At 47.0% G+C, this 23305-nt stretch overlaps 2 protein-coding genes across 2 annotated transcripts in view; one reads left to right on the top strand and one right to left on the bottom strand.

Annotated features, from left to right (window-relative positions):
• LOC110487914 (copine-4) overlaps window positions 1-7937 on the bottom strand; it is an 86945-nt gene extending 79008 nt beyond the window's left edge. The window contains exon 1 of the mRNA XM_036970665.1: window positions 7842-7937. The gene's annotated coding sequence lies outside the window, so the exon portion shown is untranslated. The remainder of the gene's footprint in view (window positions 1-7841) is intronic.
• A 79-nt stretch (window positions 7938-8016) lies between these two features.
• LOC110487935 (E3 ubiquitin-protein ligase MYLIP-A) overlaps window positions 8017-23305 on the top strand; it is a 41419-nt gene continuing 26130 nt past the window's right edge. The window contains exons 1-2 of the mRNA XM_021559855.2: window positions 8017-8340; window positions 11111-11301. Coding sequence (XP_021415530.1) covers window positions 8254-8340; window positions 11111-11301 — 278 coding nt within the window. The 5' untranslated portion in view covers window positions 8017-8253. The remainder of the gene's footprint in view (window positions 8341-11110; window positions 11302-23305) is intronic.

Consider the following 23305-nt stretch of genomic DNA (forward strand, 5'->3'; position numbering starts at 1 on the left):
GAGATTATAACAGAACATGGCCAAGATGTTCAAATGTTCATAAATGACCAGCATGGTCGAATAATAATAAGGCAGAACAGAACAATAAATGACATAAAGAATAACAGTAAAAAGCTTTGGAGAACCTTAAATTAAATTTTGGGCAAAAAGGCAAACTCTGCTCCATCATTCATTGAATCAGATGGCTCAGTAATTAGAAAACCCACTGATATTGCCAATCACTTTAATGTTTTTTTAATTGGCAAGATTAGCACATTTAGGCATGACATGCCAGCAACAAACACTGACACTACACATCCAAGTATATCTGATCAAATTATGAAAGACAATCATTGTAATTTTTATTCTCTAAAGTGAGTGTGGAAGAAGTGAAAAAGTTGTTGTCCATCAACAATGACAAGCCACCGGGGTCTGACAACTTGGATGGAAAATGACTGAGGATAATAGCAGATGATATTGCCACATCTTCAATCTAAGCCTACTAGAAAGTGTTTTGCCCTCAGGCCTGGAGGGAAGCAAAAGTAATTTAGCATTGTAAAGCTGTATTGAAAGCACACACATGTTTTGATATAGTGTACAGTACCTGATTGATGAGGGTACATATGAGGGTACATATCAGCGTAGCCGCGTGAAGTAGTTTGGGGCTCGACTTATTCAGGACTATTAAAGGTCCAGTGTGCTACTTTTATAAAAAACATTTTTTTCCAAAAATTTGATAAAAATAAAAAAAAGAATGACGATTTTCCAGGGGGTGTGGCAACACCCTCAGCAGCCCTACTTCCCGCAGCTATGGATATCAGATGGGGCTTCTTTGTGCTTCTCTGTGTATCAGAGGTATCCCATTCCAGCCATTACAATGAGCCCGTCCTCCTGTAGCTCCTCCCACTAGCCTCCACTGATGGGTCTCATGTTGTTTTCATGATGAGTTCCCTTAATGTCATAACATCTCTGAGTGATTGGATTCTGAGCACATTTAGCCTGTATGCTTGCCAGCTGCAATCCGCACACACACACACAGCCCCCCCCGGGGAGTTACAGTGGCATTGCTGGAATCATTTACTGTCCCCCCTGCTCACAGTGAAATACAACAGGGCCGATTCACACGCTCCCACATGGCCGAATAAAACCATTCCTCCTACAGCCCTGCACCAAAGATATTGGACATTCTGAACAACTCAACTTAGAAGAGATCTTAAAAATACATTGGAAGAGATGATCACAAGCCATGATTTTCTCATTGCTCTGCTTTAATGGAATGTCACATACTGTAGATGCAATGAGAGGCTGTCTCTATGGCGTGCTGGTTAGTACTAGCTAGTTTATCTTTGATGTATTGAGAGGCTGTCTCTATGGCATGCTGGTTAGTACTAGCTAGTATTGCTCCTAGCCTGCAGCTTCTGCATTACTGAGAGATGCTCAAGTGTTTTAGTACTCTATCTCTTGACACAATGATGAAAATAATCATGGCCTCTAAACCTTCAAGCTGCATACTGGACCCTATTCCAACTAAACTACTGAAAGAGCTGCTTTCTGTGCTTGGCCCTCCTATGTTGAACATAATAAACGGCTCTCTATCCACCGGATGTGTACCAAACTCACTAAAAGTGGCAGTAATAAAGTCTCTCTTGAAAAAGCCAAACCTTGACCCAGAAAATATAAAAAACTATCGGCCTATATCGAATCTTCCATTCCTCTCAAAAATTTTAGAAAAGGCTGTTTCGCAGAAACTCACTGCCTTCCTGAAGACAAACAATGTATACGAAATGCTTCAGTCTGGTTTTAGACCCCATCATAGCACTGAGACGGCACTTGTGAAGGTGGTAAATGACATTTTAATGCATCGGACCGAGGCTCTGCATCTGTCCTCGTGCTCCTAGACCTTAGTGCTGCTTTTGATACCATCGATCACCACATTCTTTTGGAGAGATTGGAAACCCAAATTGGTCTACACGGACAAGTTCTGGCCTGGTTTAGATCTTATCTGTCGGAAAGATATCAGTTTGTCTCTGTGAATGGTTTGTCCTCTGACAAATCAACTGTAAATGTAGGTGTTCCTCAAGGTTCCGTTTTAGGACCACTATTGTTTTCACTATATATTTTACCTCTTGGGGATGTTATTCGAAAACATAATGTTAACTTTCACTGCTATGCGGATGACACACAGCTGTACATTTCAATGAAACATGGTGAAGCCCCAAAATTGCCCTTGCTAGAAGCATGTGTTTCAGACATAAGGAAGTGGATGGCTGCAGACTTTCTACTTTTAAACTCGGACAAAACAGAGATGCTTGTTCTAGGTCCCAAGAAACAAAGAGATCTTCTGTTGAATCTGACAATTAATCTTAATGGTTGTACAGTCGTCTCAAATAATCTGTGAAGGACCTCGGCGTTACTCTGGACCCTGATCTCTCTTTTGAAGAACATATCAAGACCATTTCAAGGACAGCTTTTTTAATCTACGTAACATTGCAAAAATCAGAAACTTTCTGTCCAAAAATGATGCAGAAAAATTAATCCATGCTTTTGTCACTTCTAGGTTAGACTACTGCAATGCTCTACTTTCTGGCTACCCGGATAAAGCACTAAATAAACTTCAGTTAGTGCTAAATACGGCTGCTAGAATCCTGACTAGAACCGAAAAATGTGATCATATTACTCCAGTGCTAGCCTCTCTACACTGGCTTCCTGTCAAAACAAGGGCTGATTTCAAGGTTTTACTGCTAACCTACAAAGCATTACATGGGCTTGCTCCTACCTATCTCTCTGATTTGGTCCTGCCGTGCATACCTACACGTACGCTACGGTCACAAGACGCAGGCCTCCTAATTGTCCCTAGAATTTCTAAGCAAACAGCTGGAGGCAGGGCTTTCTCCTATAGAGCTCCATTTTTATGGAACGGTCTGCCTACCCATGTCAGAGACGCAAACTCGGTCTCAAACTTTAAGTCTTTACTGAAGACTCATCTCTTCAGTGGGTCATATGATTGAGTGGTGTGTGGCCCAGGAGTGGGAAGGTGAACGGAAAGGCTCTGGAGCAACGAACCGCCTTTGCTGTCTCTGCCTGGCCGGTTCCCCTCTTTCCACTGGGATTCTCTGCCTCTAACCCTATTACAGGGGCTGAGTCACTGGCTTACTGAGGCTCTCTCATGCCGTCCCTGGAGGGGGTGCGTCATCTGAGTGGGTTGATTCACTGATGTGGTCATCCTGTCTGGGTTGGCGCCCCCCCCCCCCCCCCCTTGGGTTGTGCCGTGGCGGAGGTCTTTGTGGGCTATACTCAGCCTTGTCTCAGGATGGTAAGTTGGTGGTTGAAGATATCCCTCTAGTGGTGTGGGGGCTGTGCTTTGGCAAAGTGGGTGGGGTTATATCCTTCCTGTTTGGCCCTGTCCGGGGGTGTCCTCGGATGGGGCCACAGTGTCTCCTGACCCCTCCTGTCTCAGCCTCCAGTATTTATGCTGCAGTAGTTTGTGTCAGGGGGCTAGGGTCAGTTTGTTATATCTGGAGTACTTCTCCTGTCCTATTCGTTGCCCTGTGTGAATCTAAGTGTGCGTTCTCTAATTCTCTCCTTCTCTCTTTCGTTCTCTCTCTCGGAGGACCTGAGCCCTAGGACCATGCCCCAGGACTACCTGACATGATGACTCCTTGCTGTCCCCAGTCTACCTAGTCATGCTGCTGCTCCAGTTTCAACTGTTCTGCCTTATTATTATTCGACCATGCTGGTCATTTATGAACATTTGAACATCTTGGCCATGTTCTGTTATAATCTCCACCCGGCACAGCCAGAAGAGGACTGGCCACCCCACATAGCCTGGTTCCTCTCTAGGTTTCTTCCTAGGTTTTGGCCTTTCTAGGGAGTTTTTCCTAGCCACCGTGCTTCTACACCTGCATTGCTTGCTGTTTGGGGTTTTAGACTGGGTTTCTGTACAGCACTTTGAGATATCAGCTGATGTACGAAGGGCTATATAAATACATTTGATTTGATTTGATTTGACCTCCTCCTGAGAGTCGATGTTGCAGGTCCACAGAGACCTCCTCCTGAGAGTTGATGTTGCAGGTCCACAGAGACCTCCTCCTGAGAGTTGATGTTGTAGGTCCACAGAGACCTCCTCCTGAGAGTTGATGTTGCAGGTCCACAGAGACCTCCTCCTGAGAGTTGATGTTGCAGGTCTACAGAGAGTTAAAGCAGCAAACACTGATGGCATATTTAAACAATGTGAGTAGTGTATATCAAGACCCAACTCCAATGCCTCAGGGTAATCTGAACACATAATTGGATGGCCAGACTGCAGTCACGGTAAACTTAGTACTAATTCTACAGTGATGACATCGCAATATGTCTCACTGGCAAACATCCTGGTCATGGGAGAACAGGAGAGTAAACTGTGTTGAGGTTTCAGGTGTGTGTGTGTGTGTGTGTGTGTGTGTGTGTGTGTGTGTGAGGCTGTGTGTGTGTGTGTATGCGTATGTGCATGCATGTGTGTGTGGTGTGTGTGTGTGTGTGTGTGTGTGTGTGTGCCTGTATGCGTGTGTGTGTCTCCGGTGGTGTCTTAGTGTGAAGGTCTCTCTGTGGACAGGGACTAGTCCCTGGGTGACTGATCTGCAGATCACGTCCAAATCAAATCCCCTCTCTTCTCTTCTATCATGTGGTGGTGTTGAACAGTCACTCATCTGAATTAGTCCCAAATGGCACCCTATTCCATATGTCATCCACTATTTTTGACATCAGTCCTATCCGCCCTGGTCAAAAGTAGTGCACTACAAAGAAAATAACGGTTCCATTTGGGACACCGTCCGCACAACAAATGAAAAATTAACCTCTCTGCTTCTTACATTTCAAATGAAAAATAAAGAATAAAATATAAAGTTGTGGGATATGATTGTAAAACAGTGATCTTTTAGCAGTCGAAAGGACAAATATTCAGCAGGAGGCAGGCAGGTAGAGGTGCAAATGACTGTTGGATTTATTTACACAGTGCTGGGGTTCAAGAGGATGGTGGTACAATTACAAATAATATATATATATATATATATATATATATATATATATATATATATATATATATATATATATATATATATATATATATATATATATATATATATATATATATTATACAAACTTCTGACTTTAAATGTCAGCATTCCTAAAGAAAAAGGCCTCTTTTCAGCCAAAACCTGTCCTTACTGTACAAGGCACAGGTGGGGTCTCCTAGGCTCAAACACAGCCTTCCCAGTGAGTTACCAAACATGAACTGACGAGAACACTGGTAGTGTCAATACTAGACTAGCTGCATCAGGACACTGGTAGTTTCAACACTAGACTAGCTGCATCAGGACACTGGTAGTGTCAACACTAGACTAGCTGCATCAGGACACTGGTAGTTTCCACACTAGACTAGCTGCATCAGGACACTGGTAGTGTCAACACTAGACTAGCTGCATCAGGACACTGGTAGTTTCAACACTAGACTAGCTGCATCAGAACACTGGTAGTGTCAACACTAGACTAGCTGCATCAGAACACTGGTAGTGTCAACACTAGACTAGCTACATCAGGACACTGGTAGTTTCAACACTAGACTAGCTGCATCAGAACACTGGTAGTTTCAACACTAGACTAGCTGCATCAGGACACTGGTAGTGTCAACACTAGACTAGCTACATCAGGACACTGGTAGTTTCAACACTAGACTAGCTGCATCAGGACACTGGTAGTTTCAACACTAGACTAGCTGCATCAGGACACTGGTAGTTTCAACACTAGACTAGCTGCATCAGGACACTGGTAGTGTCAACACTAGACTAGCTACATCAGGACACTGGTAGTGTCAATACTAGACTAGCTACATCAGGACACTGGTAGTGTCAACACTAGACTAGCTGCATCAGGACACTGGTAGTGTCAACACTAGACTAGCTACATCAGGACACTGGTAGTGTCAATACTAGACTAGCTACATCAGGACACTGGTAGTGTCAACACTAGACTAGCTGCATCAGAACACTGGTAGTTTCCACACTAGACTAGCTGCATCAGGACACTGCTAGTTTCAACACTAGACTAGCTGCATCAGGACACTGGTAGTTTCCACACTAGACTAGCTGCATCAGGACACTGCTAGTTTCAACACTAGACTAGCTGCATCAGGACACTGGTAGTTTACACACTAGACTAGCTGCATCAGGACACTGGTAGTTTACACACTAGACTAGCTGCATCAGGACACTGGTAGTGTCAACACTAGACTAGCTGCATCAGGACACTGGTAGTTTCCACACTAGACTAGCTGCATCAGGACACTGGTAGTGTCAACACTAGACTAGCTGCATCAGGACACTGGTAGTTTACACACTAGACTAGCTGCATCAGGACACTGGTAGTTTACACACTAGACTAGCTACATCAGGACACTGGTAGTTTACACACTAGACTAGCTACATCAGGACACTGGTAGTTTACACACTAGACTAGCTGCATCAGGACACTGGTAGTTTCCACACTAGACTAGCTGCATCAGGACACTGGTAGTGTCAACACTAGACTAGCTGCATCAGGACACTGGTAGTTTCCACACTAGACTAGCTGCATCAGGACACTGGTAGTGTCAACACTAGACTAGCTGCATCAGGACACTGGTAGTTTCCACACTAGACTAGCTGCATCAGGACACTGGTAGTTTCCACACTAGACTAGCTGCATCAGGACACATAGTTTCTGACCAGTAGACTCGATGGGCAGGCAGGCAGCCCAGCTCCCTGGTGTCCTTTGGAAGGGTGCAGAAGGTCAAACAGCTGGCTGAGTTGAACACCACACTAATGCACTGACAACGCAGTTCAGGAAGCTGGGATGCCTCTCTCTCTCTCTCTCACTCACTCACTCACAGGCTTGACCTGTCTCAATCCACATTACATCTCTCCTGCTATCCGATCTTAAAGTCAGTAGAACATCAGGGTCACAGGCCAATTCATACAGTTATTGTCACAGACAGTTATTTTCAAAGCAGTACTTGGTGGATGACATTTTGAGGCCAACGTCCCTTTTCAAATGTCCCTCTCTGTGAAAGACTCAAATGTCCCTCTCTGTGAAAGACTCAAATGTCCCTCTCTGTGAAAGACTCAAATGTCCCTCTCTGTGAAAGACTCAAATGGACAAAGGAAAACAGGACATTTTGCATCCAACTGCCATGCAGCTTTGACAGACTTAAATTGTGTTTTTATGTCAGTATAGATGAAGGTCGTTGACAGTCTCCCCCTACAATCATCCACACACATGCACAACAATATACTGCTGCATTGTTACTGATGTCAAGCACATCGATGTGTGAACATGGGGTTTGTGGTGCGTGTTTCTCCGTGGGAAATGAGTGCAGTTCATTAAAACCACACAATAACAGGATGATACGTTTCCATCCTATTCCGCCTGTCTGTCATGATAGGAGATTTATAAACACACGAAGAAGAAATGCTCCCCTTTTAAATCACATCTAACTCGTGAAGATCACACAGGAAGTAACTAATAGCCGTTGCAGAAAGGTGAAAAATAAAAACAACTGCTGTGTGTGAAACATGTTGTCTGACATTGGCTACACAGTAGGCTGCTGAATGTCAACAACATAGAGACAGGTATGCCTAACTAGCCACAGGACAATTTACAGGAATAGACTTTGCTCACAAGGCAAGGAAGCGTATTTGGGCAAAAACAATGGGAGCTTTTAGCATTAACAATTCAGATACTTTTGAAAGCAAGCACCAAAATAAATGGTTGGGGCCACATAGTTCTCCACTGTTGCTATATTCTATCAGTATTCCAATGCATTATTAATTCATATGCAGCTCCCAACTTACTCATGCAACTCAACTCAGATATTTCCATGGATAGTCAACTCTTCCTAAGCAGGTGAAGGTTCCGTATATTTATGGAAGGTGAAATTAGCTGCGCACTCAGAAGGGGGCGCCTTGGCCGTCCTCGTCCTGCGTTGTAAAGCCACCATCTCGTTCGGACATGACCGGGGCTCGCGGTTGGCAGGTTTGTGGCTGAGAATATGCTAAACGCTCTGTCATTGGCTGCTTCCGAGTAAACAGTGCTTTGGCATAGCAATTGATATCCTACAGCTGGAAGGTAGTGTTTGTCACACAAAGTGAGAGGGCTCAGAAAGTGTACGAAAGCTTAATGTAGGGTCTCAAAAGGAGGGATACCGAGGTTGTTTATTTTTTTAAAGAGAGGTATAGACCAAAGCTAAACTATTAGATTGCCAAAATGCTTTGCCATGTTACCCGGCCGGATTCGGTGGTTATGGAAGTGGAAGTTGATACGAAGGCGAATGGTGAAGACTGTCTGAATAAGGTATGGATAGTGGATACTAATTTAATTACCCCCTTTTCAGGATGTTAATACGTTATTTATAACATATAACATTTGTGTCAAATTCCAGTGAATATTGTCCTGCAAGTGTAATTTACAGTGAAATGTTCAGATTGAAACGCAACACTTGGCAACATGAGCGCGTGTGTTGGTTTGTCGAGATGATAAATCCAAATGTTGATGTACAGGCGAAGTTCAATGTTATTTGCTAGATTTTCTGCCAACGTCAGTTATCTCGAAATGGCATTCTCTGTCAAATGATAGACTACCTACCCATACATTGTCACACACAGCATTACAAATGATTATTAATTTAATCTGTAATTTTATTACATTTTTCCTCTATCGTGCAACAATGTTGCTTTGGTCGAAAATAAGTTGGCTATATTTTCCGTGAAATATTCCCCCCCCCCCATCAAACTCATTAAATTGGTGATTTCCTAAATCGGTAATTTACTATTAAGGTTCTTTCCGAGGGAGTTGTTTCCTGGTAGTATATTCGCGAGGAAAGGCTTTGTCAAGCCAAGGTTACTTCAGTTCATTTGGTTCCCCGGTGCATGCTTGGCAAATTGGCAATGCTGTTGTGAAGCTTGAATGGGGGTTCCCATTGTTGACTAGATCAACATTGAATATACAATAGTTCCAAATTGCTGCGAAATCCGTTTTGAAAGAGTTAATAAATACTATCACGCGTGCACAGAGCTGCTGGTGTCAGACTGTACATATATTCATGTTTCTATTGTGTTATGGACTGTACGTTTGTTGATGTGTAACTGTGTTTTGTTGTCGCTTTGCTTTATCTTGGCCAGGTCGCCGTTGTAATTGAGAACTTGTTCTCAACTTGCCTACCTGGTTAAATGAAGGTGAAAAAAAATAATGTAATGTTAGTCCTCAAACCAGGAAATAAAAGGAACCAATGTGAATTTATCGGAGGCTTTAATCGCCTTGTTTTCTAATGAGTTCTATCCATTTTATATCATATGCACAGCGCGTTGACACTAGTCCTCATCCTCCGTCCCGTCTGGAAGTAGGCTGTCCTTGACGTTATGTAACTCCATCCCGTCTGGAAGAAGGCTGTCCTTGACGTTGTGTAACTCCGTCCCGTCTGGAAGTAGGCTGTCCTTGATGTTATGTAACTCTGTCCCGTCTGGAAGTAGGCTGTCCTTGACGTTATGTAACTCTGTCCCGTCTGGAAGTAGGCTGTCCTTGACGTTATGTAACTCTGTCCCGTCTGGAAGTAGGCTGTCCTTGACGTTATGTAACTCTGTCCCGTCTGGAAGTAGGCTGTCCTTGATGTTATGTAACTCCGTCCCGTCTGGAAGTAGGCTGTCCTTGATGTTATGTAACTCCGTCCCGTCTGGAAGTAGGCTGTCCTTGACGTTATGTAACTCTGTCCCGTCTGGAAGAAGGCTGTCCTTGACGTTGTGTAACTCCGTCCCGTCTGGAAGTAGGCTGTCCTTGACGTTATGTAACTCCGTCCCGTCTGGAAGTAGGCTGTCCTTGACGTTATGTAACTCCGTCCCGTCTGGAAGTAGGCTGTCCTTGACGTTATGTAACTCTGTCCCGTCTGGAAGTAGGCTGTCCTTGACGTTATGTAACTCTGTCCTGTCTGGAAGTAGGCTGTCCTTGATGTTATGTAACTCCGTCCCGTCTGGAAGTAGGCTGTCCTTGATGTTATGTAACTCCGTCCCGTCTGGAAGTAGGCTGTCCTTGACGTTGTGTAACTCCGTCCCGTCTGGAAGTAGGCTGTCCTTGATGTTATGTAACTCCGTCCCGTCTGGAAGTAGGCTGTCCTTGACGTTATGTAACTCTGTCCCGTCTGGAAGTAGGCTGTCCTTGACGTTATGTAACTCTGTCCCGTCTGGAAGTAGGCTGTCCTTGATGTTATGTAACTCAGTCCCGTCTGGAAGTAGGCTGTCCTTGATGTTATGTAACTCTGTCCCGTCTGGAAGTAGGCTGTCCTTGATGTTATGTAACTCCGTCCCGTCTGGAAGTAGGCTGTCCTTGATGTTATGTAACTCCGTCCCGTCTGGAAGTAGGCTGTCCTTGACGTTATGTAACTCTGTCCCGTCTGGAAGAAGGCTGTCCTTGACGTTGTGTAACTCCGTCCCGTCTGGAAGTAGGCTGTCCTTGACGTTATGTAACTCCGTCCCGTCTGGAAGAAGGCTGTCCTTGACGTTGTGTAACTCCGTCCCGTCTGGAAGTAGGCTGTCCTTGACGTTATGTAACTCCGTCCCGTCTGGAAGTAGGCTGTCCTTGACGTTATGTAACTCCGTCCCGTCTGGAAGTATGCTGTCCTTGACGTTATGTAACTCTGTCCCGTCTGGAAGTAGGCTGTCCTTGACGTTATGTAACTCTGTCCTGTCTGGAAGTAGGCTGTCCTTGACGTTATGTAACTCAGTTTCTTTCTTGTCGCTGTTGAGAGGCGCGTGGGATGCGCTCGAGGTGAGTTGTATTATCAGGTGAAAAAGATCCCATGTGTTTTCCATCAACGCTCCCACTGGCTTTACGGCCTGCATATTGATGTGTACGAGCCACGGAGTCAATGGCAAAGGCAAAAAATTGTCATAAAAAAAATACACGGTAAACTCAGTCTCATGTTTTATTGAAGATGCGCTAGACTTTTTTTTAGGCCTTCACAAACCAAATCAACTGAGGTTTTACTTTGATAGAATGACTATTCTGTGGGTTTGACTGGTTTCCCCCTGATCACTTTGTTTAACCTAACACACTGAATTCTTCTATTCTAAAGGTGTGTAGGAAGTTGGGAATCCTAGAGGTGGACTACTTTGGCCTGCAGTTCTCAGGCAATAAAGGAGAGAACCTGTGGCTCAACCTCAGGAACAGAATCTGTCAGCAGGTGGACAATCTGACTCCCTGCCGACTCCGGCTTCGAGTCAAGTTCTTTGTGGAACCACATCTCATACTCCAGGAACAGACGAGGTATGGATATTCTGTATCACACACACACACACACACACACACTCTTATTACCACATGGTCCTTACATCGTCTTGTTATGATGGGAAAAGGAAGCTAAATAAATCTAGGGCATGTTACTCATTAAATATTCATATTTTAACATCTTCTCTAACTCAACCCTTAACTGTTCAGATTCCCTCTGACTCCAGTCATGTGCTGTAGGAGGAGAAGCTTAACACCCAGATAATTCAGCACCGTACTGTAGCTACTGTATCCTGTGAAGTAAGTTGTGACTTCCTGATTAGGCTCTACAGTGGAGCGAACTACAGTAACCCCGCAGCACACAGGGTTACTACAGGTCATTGTGGAGCAGGGCGGGAGGCATCCAGGAAATGGGAACTCTGTAAAGGCTCTGTTGCTGATGCCTGCCTGGTCCTGCCTGCTGAGAGCTATACAGCCCTCCCCAGACCTTCCCTGCTGGCTCTCATTCAAGTGAATGAAGTAGAAGTGGGCTTTACTTCAACATTTGTTTCTCTTTGCTTTTGGTTTCTTTTCTTTTGTTGACTTTCTCATTTAAGGAGAAGCGTCCTTGTTCTTGTGCATTTCTCTGTTGTTAGTTTCTTTTGGCGTTTGACAGTCTCAAAGGCACGTCTCACCGTTGTGAATGTGTTTAAATGCTAAAATGCTTTTACTACATACTCAGAAAATATGCATGAGTTAAAATAACTATAAAAAGACCAGTGTGAAAGGCTTTTTTTCTCATTTAATATGCTCTTAGCTCTGTATTTTGTCAGACTCATTTTTGAAATCGTTCTTCTTTTCCACAAACAAACCAGAGAATAAATGATCCAGTCTTCCAAAGAAAGCATGTTGATACTTCTCTAGTGAATACCCTGACACGCTGACTTCATCAGGCTGATAGATACCCTGACACGCTGACTTCATCAGGCTGATAGATACCCTGACACGCTGACTTCATCAGGCTGATAGATGGCCTGACACGCTGACTTCATCAGGCTGATAGATGGCCTGACACGCTGACTTCATCAGGCTGATAGATGGCCTGACACGCTGACTTCATCAGGCTGATAGATGGCCTGACACGCTGACTTCATCAGGCTGATAGATGGCCTGACACGCTGACTTCATCAGGCTGATAGATGGCCTGACACGCTGACTTCATCAGGCTGATAGATGGCCTGACACGCTGACTTCATCAGGCTGATAGATACCCTGACACGCTGACTTCATCAGGCTGATAGATACCCTGACACGCTGACTTCATCAGGCTGATAGATACCCTGACACGCTGACTTCATCAGGCTGATAGATACCCTGACACGCTGACTTCATCAGGCTGATAGATACCCTGACACGCTGACTTCATCAGGCTGATAGATACCCTGACACGCTGACTTCATCAGGCTGATAGATACCCTGACACGCTGACTTCATCAGGCTGATAGATACCCTGACACGCTGACTTCATCAGGCTGATAGATACCCTGACACGCTGACTTCATCAGGCTGATAGATACCCTGACACGCTGACTTCATCAGGCTGATAGATACCCTGACACGCTGACTTCATCAGGCTGATAGATACCCTGACACGCTGACTTCATCAGGCTGATAGATACCCTGACACGCTGACTTCATCAGGCTGATAGATACCCTGACACGCTGACTTCATCAGGCTGATAGATACCCTGACACGCTGACTTCATCAGGCTGATAGATACCCTGACACGCTGACTTCATCAGGCTGATAGATACCCTGACACGCTGACTTCATCAGGCTGATAGATACCCTGACACGCTGACTTCATCAGGCTGATAGATACCCTGACACGCTGACTTCATCAGGCTGATAGATACCCTGACACGCTGACTTCATCAGGCTGATAGACACGCTGACTTCATCAGGCTGATAGACACGCTGACTTCATCAGGCTGATAGACACGCTGACTTCATCAGGCTGATAGATACGCTGACTTCATCAGGCTGATAGATACCCTGACACGCTGACTTCATCAGGCTGATAGATAACCTGACATGCTGACTTCATCAGGCTGATAGATACCCTGACACGCTGACTTCATCAGGCTGATAGATACCCTGACACGCTGACTTCATCAGGCTGATAGATACCCTGACACGCTGACTTCATCAGGCTGATAGATACCCTGACACGCTGACTTCATCAGGCTGATAGATACCCTGACACGCTGACTTCATCAGGCTGATAGATACCCTGACACGCTGACTTCATCAGGCTGATAGACACGCTGACTTCATCAGGCTGATAGACACGCTGACTTCATCAGGCTGATAGACACGCTGACTTCATCAGGCTGATAGATACGCTGACTTCATCAGGCTGATAGATACGCTGACTTCATCAGGCTGATAGATACGCTGACTTCATCAGGCTGATAGATACGCTGACTTCATCAGGCTGATAGATACGCTGACTTCATCAGGCTGATAGATACGCTGACTTCATCAGGCTGATAGATACGCTGACTTCATCAGGCTGATAGATACCCTGACTTCATCAGGCTGATAGATACCCTGACTTCATCAGGCTGATAGATACCCTGACTTCATCAGGCTGATAGATACCCTGACTTCATCAGGCTGATAGATACCCTGACTTCATCAGGCTGATAGATACCCTGACTTCATCAGGCTGATAGATACCCTGACACTCTGACTTCATCAGGCTGATAGATAACAGGACCTTGAACCTGGTTGTGTTTTTTTCTTCCCTTCTCCTCCTCCCCTAGCCCTTTAGAGGACCTCTATTGAGAAGTCCTGACTGCATCTCTCATGGAACCCTATTCCCTATATCGTGCACTTCTTTAGACCAGCGACCTATGGGCAGTGCACAATAAAGGGGATAGGGTGCTGTTTGATACACAGAATCTCAACTCGGCTTCTCTTTTGATGTTATTTATAGGGCAGTCTGATCTCAGTGTTAACCCTCCCTCTCTACCGCCTGCCCGTTGCAGAAAAACAGCTTTGCATGCAGTATTCATGTTAATATCATCATGTCTATCTTTCCACAGCTGTGGGAGATCCTGTATCATTTAAAGCTGATTCTAACCCCAGTCAGTCAGTCTGCCAGGAGAGGCATCAGATAACTCAGTGTTAGAGTAGAAAAGTGTGTGGGGAGCAGAGCCCCTGAGCTGCTCATCTCCTCTCTCTGTGTCTCTGTGTGTGGGGAGCAGAGCCCCTGAGCTGCTCATCTCCTCTCTCTGTGTCTCTGTGTGTGCACGTTTGGCCAGTAACTGTTCATTAAACAGAGATCTATCCCTCATGGCCAGCAGCCTTCATTTTCCGTCTGGACTCCAAGCACACACTACGGCTTTCTCTCCCCTTACTCCTGACTTATTTCAGGATGGACTGTGTGTGTGTGTCTTTAGGACTGGACAGTGTACCTGTGGAGTTGGGGGGAGGAAAGGGATAGATAAGGGTACTGCTGTCTCCCTCCGCTCGTCACCCAGTTAGACTACTGCTGTCTCTACTCGTCACCCAGTTAGACTACTGCTGTCTCTGCTCGTCACCCAGTTAGACTACTGCTGTCTCTGCCCGTCACCCAGTTAGACTACTGCTGTCTCCCTCCGCCCGTCACCCAGTTAGACTACTGCTGTCTCTGCCCGTCACCCAGTTAGACTACTGCTGTCTCCCTCTGCCCGTCACCCAGTTAGACTACTGCTGTCTCCCTCTGCCCGTCACCCAGTTAGACTACTGCTGTCTCTGCCCGTCACCCAGTTAGACTACTGCTGTCTCCCTCCGCCCATCACCCAGTTAGACTACTGCTGTCTCCCTCCACCCGTCACCCAGTTAGACTACTGCTGTCTCCCTCCACCCGTCACCCAGTTAGACTACTGCTGTCTCCCTCTGCCCGTCACCCAGTTAGACTACTGCTGTCTCTGCCCGTCACCCAGTTAGACTACTGCTGTCTCCCTCCGCCCATCACCCAGTTAGACTACTGCTGTCTCCCTCTGCCCGTCACCCAGTTAGACTACTGCTGTCTCTGCTCGTCACCCAGTTAGACTACTGCTGTCTCTGCTCGTCACCCAGTTAGACTACTGCTGTCTCCCTCTGCTCGTCACCCAGTTAGACTACTGCTGTCTCCCTCTGCTCGTCACCCAGTTAGACTACTGCTGTCTCTGCTCGTCACCCAGTTAGACTACTGCTGTCTCTGCCCGTCACCCAGTTAGACTACTCCTGTCCCCCTCTGCCCGTCACCCAGTTAGACTACTGCTGTCTCCCTCTGCCCGTCACCCAGTTAGACTACTGTTGTCTCCCTCTGCCCGTCACCCAGTTAGACTACTGTTGTCTCCCTCTGCTTGTTTCCCAGTTAGACTACTGCTGTCTCCCTCTGCCCGTCACCCAGTTAGACTACTGCTGTCCCCCTCTGCCCGTCACCCAGTTAGACTACTGTTGTCTCCCTCTGCCCGTCACCCAGTTAGACTACTGCTGTCTCCCTCTGCCCGTCACCCAGTTAGACTACTGTTGTCTCCCTCTGCCCGTCACCCAGTTAGACTACTGTTGTCTCCCTCTGCCCGTCACCCAGTTAGACTACTGCTGTCTCCCTCTGCCCGTCACCCAGTTAGACTACTGCTGTCTCCCTCTGCCCGTCACCCAGTTAGACTACTGCTGTCTCCCTCTGCCCGTCACCCAGTTAGACTACTACTGTCTCCCTCTGCCCGTCACCCAGTTAGACTACTGTTGTCTCCCTCTGCCCGTCACCCAGTTAGACTACTGTTGTCTCCCTCTGCTTGTTTCCCAGTTAGACTACTGCTGTCTCCCTCTGCCCGTCACCCAGTTAGACTACTGCTGTCTCCCTCTGCCCGTCACCCAGTTAGACTACTGCTGTCTCCCTCTGCCCGTCACCCAGTTAGACTACTGCTGTCTCCCTCTGCCCGTCACCCAGTTAGACTACTGCTGTCTCCCTCTGCCCGTCACCCAGTTAGACTACTGCTGTCTCCCTCTGCCCGTCACCCAGTTAGACTACTGCTGTCTCTGCCCGTCACCCAGTTAGACTACTGTTGTCTCTGCCCGTCACCCAGTTAGACTACTGCTGTCTCCCTCTGCCCGTCACCCAGTTAGACTACTGCTGTCTCTGCCCGTCACCCAGTTAGACTACTGCTGTCTCTGCCCGTCACCCAGTTAGACTACTGCTGTCTCTGCCCGTCACCCAGTTAGACTACTGTTGTCTCTGCCCGTCACCCAGTTAGACTACTGTTGTCTCTGCCGTCACCCAGTTAGACTACTGTTGTCTCTGCTCGTCACCCAGTTAGACTACTGCTGTCTCTGCCCGTCACCCAGTTAGACTACTGCTGTCTCTGCCCGTCACCCAGTTAGACTACTGTTGTCTCTGCCCGTCACCCAGTTAGACTACTGCTGTCTCTGCCCGTCACCCAGTTAGACTACTGTTGTCTCTGCCCGTCACCCAGTTAGACTACTGTTGTCTCTGCCCGTCACCCAGTTAGACTACTGCTGTCTCTGCTCGTCACCCAGTTAGACTACTGCTGTCTCTGCCCGTCACCCAGTTAGACTACTGCTGTCTCTGCCCGTCACCCAGTTAGACTACTGCTGTCTCTGCTCGTCACCCAGTTAGACTACTGCTGTCTCTGCCCGTCACCCAGTTAGACTACTGCTGTCTCTGCTCGTCACCCAGTTAGACTACTGCTGTCTCTGCCCGTCACCCAGTTAGACTACTGCTGTCTCTGCTCGTCACCCAGTTAGACTACTGCTGTCTCTGCCCGTCACCCAGTTAGACTACTGCTGTCTCTGACCGTCACCCAGTTAGAATACTGCTGTCTCTGCCCGTCACCCAGTTAGACTACTGCTGTCTCTGCCTCTCACACTCCAACCACAAACAGACAGGAGTGCTACGTCACTGCTTGTAAGTTAAGTAGAAATATATAAGAAATATAAGATGTGTTAAATGAATGATATCCAGCTCAGATAGCGCCCCTTGTGTGCACTTCCGGTAATACCATATACCCTGGTATGGTACAGAAACAGTACGACAGTGTGACCATCTGGAGAGCACCCGACCAGTAGACTCTCACAGTGAGAGCAGAACATATAGGTAGAATGCGTGACCGTGTCCAACTCCTATTCCTCCGTCTCTCCTCTGCATGTGCTCTAGTCTATTCCTCCGTCTCTCCTCTGCATGTGCTCTAGTCTATTCCTCCATCTCTCCTCTGCATGTGCTCTAGTCTATTCCTCCATCTCTCCTCTGCATGTGCTCTAGTCTATTGCTCCATCTCTCCTCTGCATGTGCTCTAGTCTATTCCTCCATCTCTCCTCTGCATGTGCTCTAGTCTATTCCTCCGTCTCTCCTCTGCATGTGCTCTAGTCTATTCCTCCATCTCTCCTCTGCATGTGCTCTAGTCTATTCCTCCATCTCTCCTCTGCATGTGCTCTAGTCTATTCCTCCATCTCTCCTCTGCATGTGCTCTAGTCTATTCCTCCATCTCTCCTCTGCATGTGCTCTAGTCTATTCCTCCGTCTCTCCTCTGCATGTGCTCTAGTCTATTCCTCCATCTCTCCTCTGCATGTGCTCTAGTCTATTGCTCCATCTCTCCTCTGCATGTGCTCTTGTCTTCCTCCATCTCTCCTCTGCATGTGCTCTAGTCTATTCCTCATCTATCAGCTTCTTCTGACGGCTACAAGTGTTACACTGCCAGTGTATGAGTGAGAGAGACCCCGGCCAATAGTTTACTAATGAAGGACGACTCTCAGAATCTACTATATACCAATGGAACATGCTCACAAGCTAATATCCACCAATGGAACTGAGTGTTCTTGGCAAGTAACAGTGCTGAATGGTGACCTGGCCCAGGGGGATTTTCCAGCATTATAGGCATGCTCACACTTACCCTCACAGCTATACACACGTACCCTCACAGCTATACGCACTTACCCTCACAGCTATACGCACTTACCCTCACAGCTATACGCACTTACCCTCACAGCTATACGCACTTACCCTCACAGCTATACGCACTTACCCTCACAGCTATACGCACTTACCCTCACAGCTATACGCACTTACCCTCACAGCTATACGCACTTACCCTCACAGCTATACGCACTTACCCTCACAGCTATACGCACTTACCCTCACAGCTATACGCACTTACCCTCACAGCTATACACACTTACCCTCACAGCTATACACACTTACCCTCACAGCTATACACACTTACCCTCACAGCTATACGAACGCACGTACGTACACCCTGGTACTGGAAAGCCTGCAGGTAGTAACAGATGCTGGAGAGCGTGTGAATTGTCCTTAGTGGGTACAGACGCACGCAGAACGCCAGTATGTACACACTCACTCACGTACGCATATACATGGACCTCTCTCTCTCACCCTGTTACATAGCATATGGTGGACTCTGCACCCACAGAACACAAAACAAAAAGCTGCTTACATAAGCTGGACTGCTTAAATTTACAGAATCATCACCAAATCCTGCTGCTGTCCCATTGTGTGTGTGTGTGTGTGTGTGTGTGTGTGTGTGTGTGTGTGTGTGTGTGTGTGTGTGGGCCCACTCTGGTACAAGTCTGCACAGGACTGATTTATTCACCCCTCTCGCACCTGCAGCTTTTCGTCCCACTCCTGCCCACACCAGCTGTCTTTGTCGGACTCCCACTCGCTACCACAAGAACTGATCCCACAATGTTATTTTAGGCTCATGTGAAGACTCTTACCCTTATTGGCAATATCGAAATGTGCAAAAATAAATAACCTACGAAATAGGTTAAATTACTAGAGATTCTCACGTGGCCATTTTTATATTAAGCTTTCGGTATTACCGGGCTATATCAGCGAGTAGGCTAGACGTGGACTTTCTGTATTACCGGGCTATATCAGCGAGTAGGCTAGACGTGGACTTTCTGTATTACCGGGCTATATCAGCGAGTAGGCTAGACGTGGACTTTCTGTATTACCGGGCTATGTCAGCGAGTAGGCTAGACGTGGACTTTCTGTATTACCAGGCTATGTCAGCGAGTAGGCTAGACGTGGACTTTCTGTATTACCGGGCTATATCAGCGAGTAGGCTAGACGTGGACTTTCTGTATTACCGGGCTATATCAGCGAGTAGGCTAGACGTGGACTTTCTGTATTACCGGGCTATATCAGCGAGTAGGCTAGATGTGGACTTTCTGTATTACCGGGCTATATCAGCGAGTAGGCTAGATGTGGACTTTCTGTATTACCGGGCTATATCAGCGAGTACGCTAGATGTGGACTTTCTGTATTACCGGGCTATATCAGCGAGTAGGCTAGATGTGGACTTTCTGTATTACCGGGCTATATCAGCGAGTAGGCTAGACGTGGACTTTCTGTATTACCGGGCTATATCAGCGAGTAGGCTAGATGTGGACTTTCTGTATTACCGGGCTATGTCAGCGAGTAGGCTAGACGTGGACTTTCTGTATTACCGGGCTATATCAGCGAGTAGGCTAGACGTGGACTTTCTGTATTACCGGGCTATATCAGCGAGTAGGCTAGACGTGGACTTTCTGTATTACCGGGCTATGTCAGCGAGTAGGCTAGACGTGGACTTTCTGTATTACCGGGCTATATCAGCGAGTAGGCTAGACGTGGACTTTCTGTATTACCGGGCTATGTCAGCGAGTAGGCTAGACGTGGACTTTCTGTATTACCGGGCTATATCAGCGAGTAGGCTAGACGTGGACTTTCTGTATTACCGGGCTATATCAGCGAGTACGCTAGACGTGGACTTTCTGTAATACCGGGCTATATCAGCGAGTAGGCTAGACGTGGACTTTCTGTATTACCGGGCTATATCAGCGAGTAGGCTAGATGTGGACTTTCTGTATTACCGGGCTATATCAGCGAGTAGGCTAGACGTGGACTTTCGGTATTACCGGGCTATGTCAGCGAGTAGGCTAGATGTGGACTTTCTGTATTACCGGGCTATATCAGCGAGTAGGCTAGATGTGGACTTTCTGTATTACCGGGCTATATCAGCGAGTAGGCTAGACGTGGACTTTCTGTATTACCGGGCTATATCAGCGAGTAGGCTAGACGTGGACTTTCTGTATTACCGGGCTATATCAGCGAGTAGGCTAGATGTGGACTTTCTGTATTACCGGGCTATGTCAGCGAGTAGGCTAGACGTGGACTTTCTGTATTACCGGGCTATGTCAGCGAGTAGGCTAGACGTGGACTTTCTGTATTACCGGGCTATATCAGCGAGTAGGCTAGACGTGGACTTTCTGTATTACCGGGCTATATCAGCGAGTAGGCTAGACGTGGACTTTCTGTATTACCGGGCTATATCAGCGAGTAGGCTAGACGTGGACTTTCTGTATTACCGGGCTATATCAGCGAGTAGGCTAGACGTGGACTTTCTGTATTACCGGGCTATGTCAGCGAGTAGGCTAGACGTGGACTTTCTGTATTACCGGGCTATATCAGCGAGTAGGCTAGACGTGGACTTTCTGTATTACCGGGCTATATCAGCGAGTAGGCTAGACGTGGACTTTCTGTATTACCGGGCTATATCAACGAGTAGGCTAGACGTGGACTTTCTGTATTACCGGGCTATATCAGCGAGTAGGCTAGACGTGGACTTTCGGTATTACCGGGCTATGTCAGCGAGTAGGCTAGACGTGGACTTTCTGTATTACCGGGCTATGTCAGCGAGTAGGCTAGACGTGGACTTTCTGTATTACCGGGCTATATCAGCGAGTAGGCTAGACGTGGACTTTCTGTATTACCGGGCTATATCAGCGAGTAGGCTAGACGTGGACTTTCTGTATTACCGGGCTATATCAGCGAGTAGGCTAGACGTGGACTTTCTGTATTACCGGGCTATATCAGCGAGTAGGCTAGACGTGGACTTTCTGTATTACCGGGCTATATCAGCGAGTAGGCTAGACGTGGACTTTCTGTATTACCGGGCTATATCAGCGAGTAGGCTAGACGTGGACTTTCTGTATTACCGGGCTATATCAGCGAGTAGGCTAGACGTGGACTTTCTGTATTACCGGGCTATGTCAGCGAGTAGGCTAGACGTGGACTTTCTGTATTACCGGGCTATGTCAGCGAGTAGGCTAGACGTGGACTTTCTGTATTACCGGGCTATATCAGCGAGTAGGCTAGACGTGGACTTTCTGTATTACCGGGCTATATCAACGAGTAGGCTAGACGTGGACTTTCTGTATTACCGGGCTATATCAGTGAGTAGGCTAGACGTGGACTTTCGGTATTACCGGGCTATGTCAGCGAGTAGGCTAGACGTGGACTTTCTGTATTACCGGGCTATGTCAGCGAGTAGGCTAGACGTGGACTTTCTGTATTACCGGGCTATGTCAGCGAGTAGGCTAGACGTGGACTTTCTGTATTACCGGGCTATATCAGCGAGTAGGCTAGACGTGGACTTTCTGTATTACCGGGCTATATCAGCGAGTAGGCTAGACGTGGACTTTCTGTATTACCGGGCTATATCAGCGAGTAGGCTAGACGTGGACTTTCTGTATTACCGGGCTATATCAGCGAGTAGGCTAGACGTGGACTTTCTGTATTACCGGGCTATATCAGCGAGTAGGCTAGACGTGGACTTTCTGTATTACCGGGCTATATCAGCGAGTAGGCTAGACGTGGACTTTCTGTATTACCGGGCTATATCAGCGAGTAGGCTAGACGTGGACTTTCTGTATTACCGGGCTATATCAGCGAGTAGGCTAGACGTGGACTTTCTGTATTACCGGGCTATATCAGCGAGTAGGCTAGACGTGGACTTTCTGTATTACCGGGCTATATCAGCGAGTAGGCTAGATGTGGACTTTCTGTATTACCGGGCTATGTCAGCGAGTAGGCTAGACGTGGACTTTCTGTATTACCGGGCTATGTCAGCGAGTAGGCTAGACGTGGACTTTCTGTATTACCGGGCTATGTCAGCGAGTAGGCTAGACGTGGACTTTCTGTATTACCGGGCTATATCAGCGAGTAGGCTAGACGTGGACTTTCTGTATTACCGGGCTATATCAGCGAGTAGGCTAGACGTGGACTTTCTGTATTACCGGGCTATATCAGCGAGTAGGCTAGACGTGGACTTTCTGTATTACCGGGCTATATCAGCGAGTAGGCTAGACGTGGACTTTCTGTATTACCGGGCTATATCAGCGAGTAGGCTAGACGTGGACTTTCTGTATTACCGGGCTATATCAGCGAGTAGGCTAGACGTGGACTTTCTGTATTACCGGGCTATATCAGCGAGTAGGCTAGACGTGGACTTTCTGTATTACCGGGCTATATCAGCGAGTAGGCTAGACGTGGACTTTCTGTATTACCGGGCTATATCAGCGAGTAGGCTAGACGTGGACTTTCTGTATTACCGGGCTATATCAGCGAGTAGGCTAGATGTGGACTTTCTGTATTACCGGGCTATATCAGCAAGTAGGCTAGACGTAGTTTGAAGAGAACAGAATTGGTGAGACTTGCTCTTTCACTTCGTTTTTATAGCTTACCTTTTTAGGAGTGGGACGATTTCCAGACAGACAAATATGGGTGATCAATATTTATTTTTAGGCAATGTAGTTAACTATATTCTAATCCTCATATTTGGGAAGTACATTTCCTTGGAAAGATGAAAAAAAAAATCGTAGGCAGCCTACTCGATTTCATTGAGACCACGGGCAGGCCTCTTAACTTGAAGCAGTGAATGAGACCACAGGCAGGCCTCTTAACTTGAAGCAGTGAATGAGACCACGGGCAGGCCTCTTAACTTGAAGCAGTGAATGAGACCACGGGCAGGCCTCTTAACTTGAAGCAGTGAATGAGACCACAGGCAGGCCTCTTAACTTGAAGCAGTGAATGAGACCACGGGCAGGCCTCTTAACTTGAAGCAGTGAATGAGACCACGGGCAGGCCTCTTAACTTGAAGCAGTGAATGAGACCACGGGCAGGCCTCTTAACTTGAAGCAGTGAATGAGACCACGGGCAGGCCTCTTAACTTG

This window comes from Oncorhynchus mykiss, chromosome 32 (assembly GCF_013265735.2).
Source record: "Oncorhynchus mykiss isolate Arlee chromosome 32, USDA_OmykA_1.1, whole genome shotgun sequence".
Classification (NCBI taxonomy): Eukaryota; Metazoa; Chordata; class Actinopteri; order Salmoniformes; family Salmonidae; genus Oncorhynchus; species Oncorhynchus mykiss.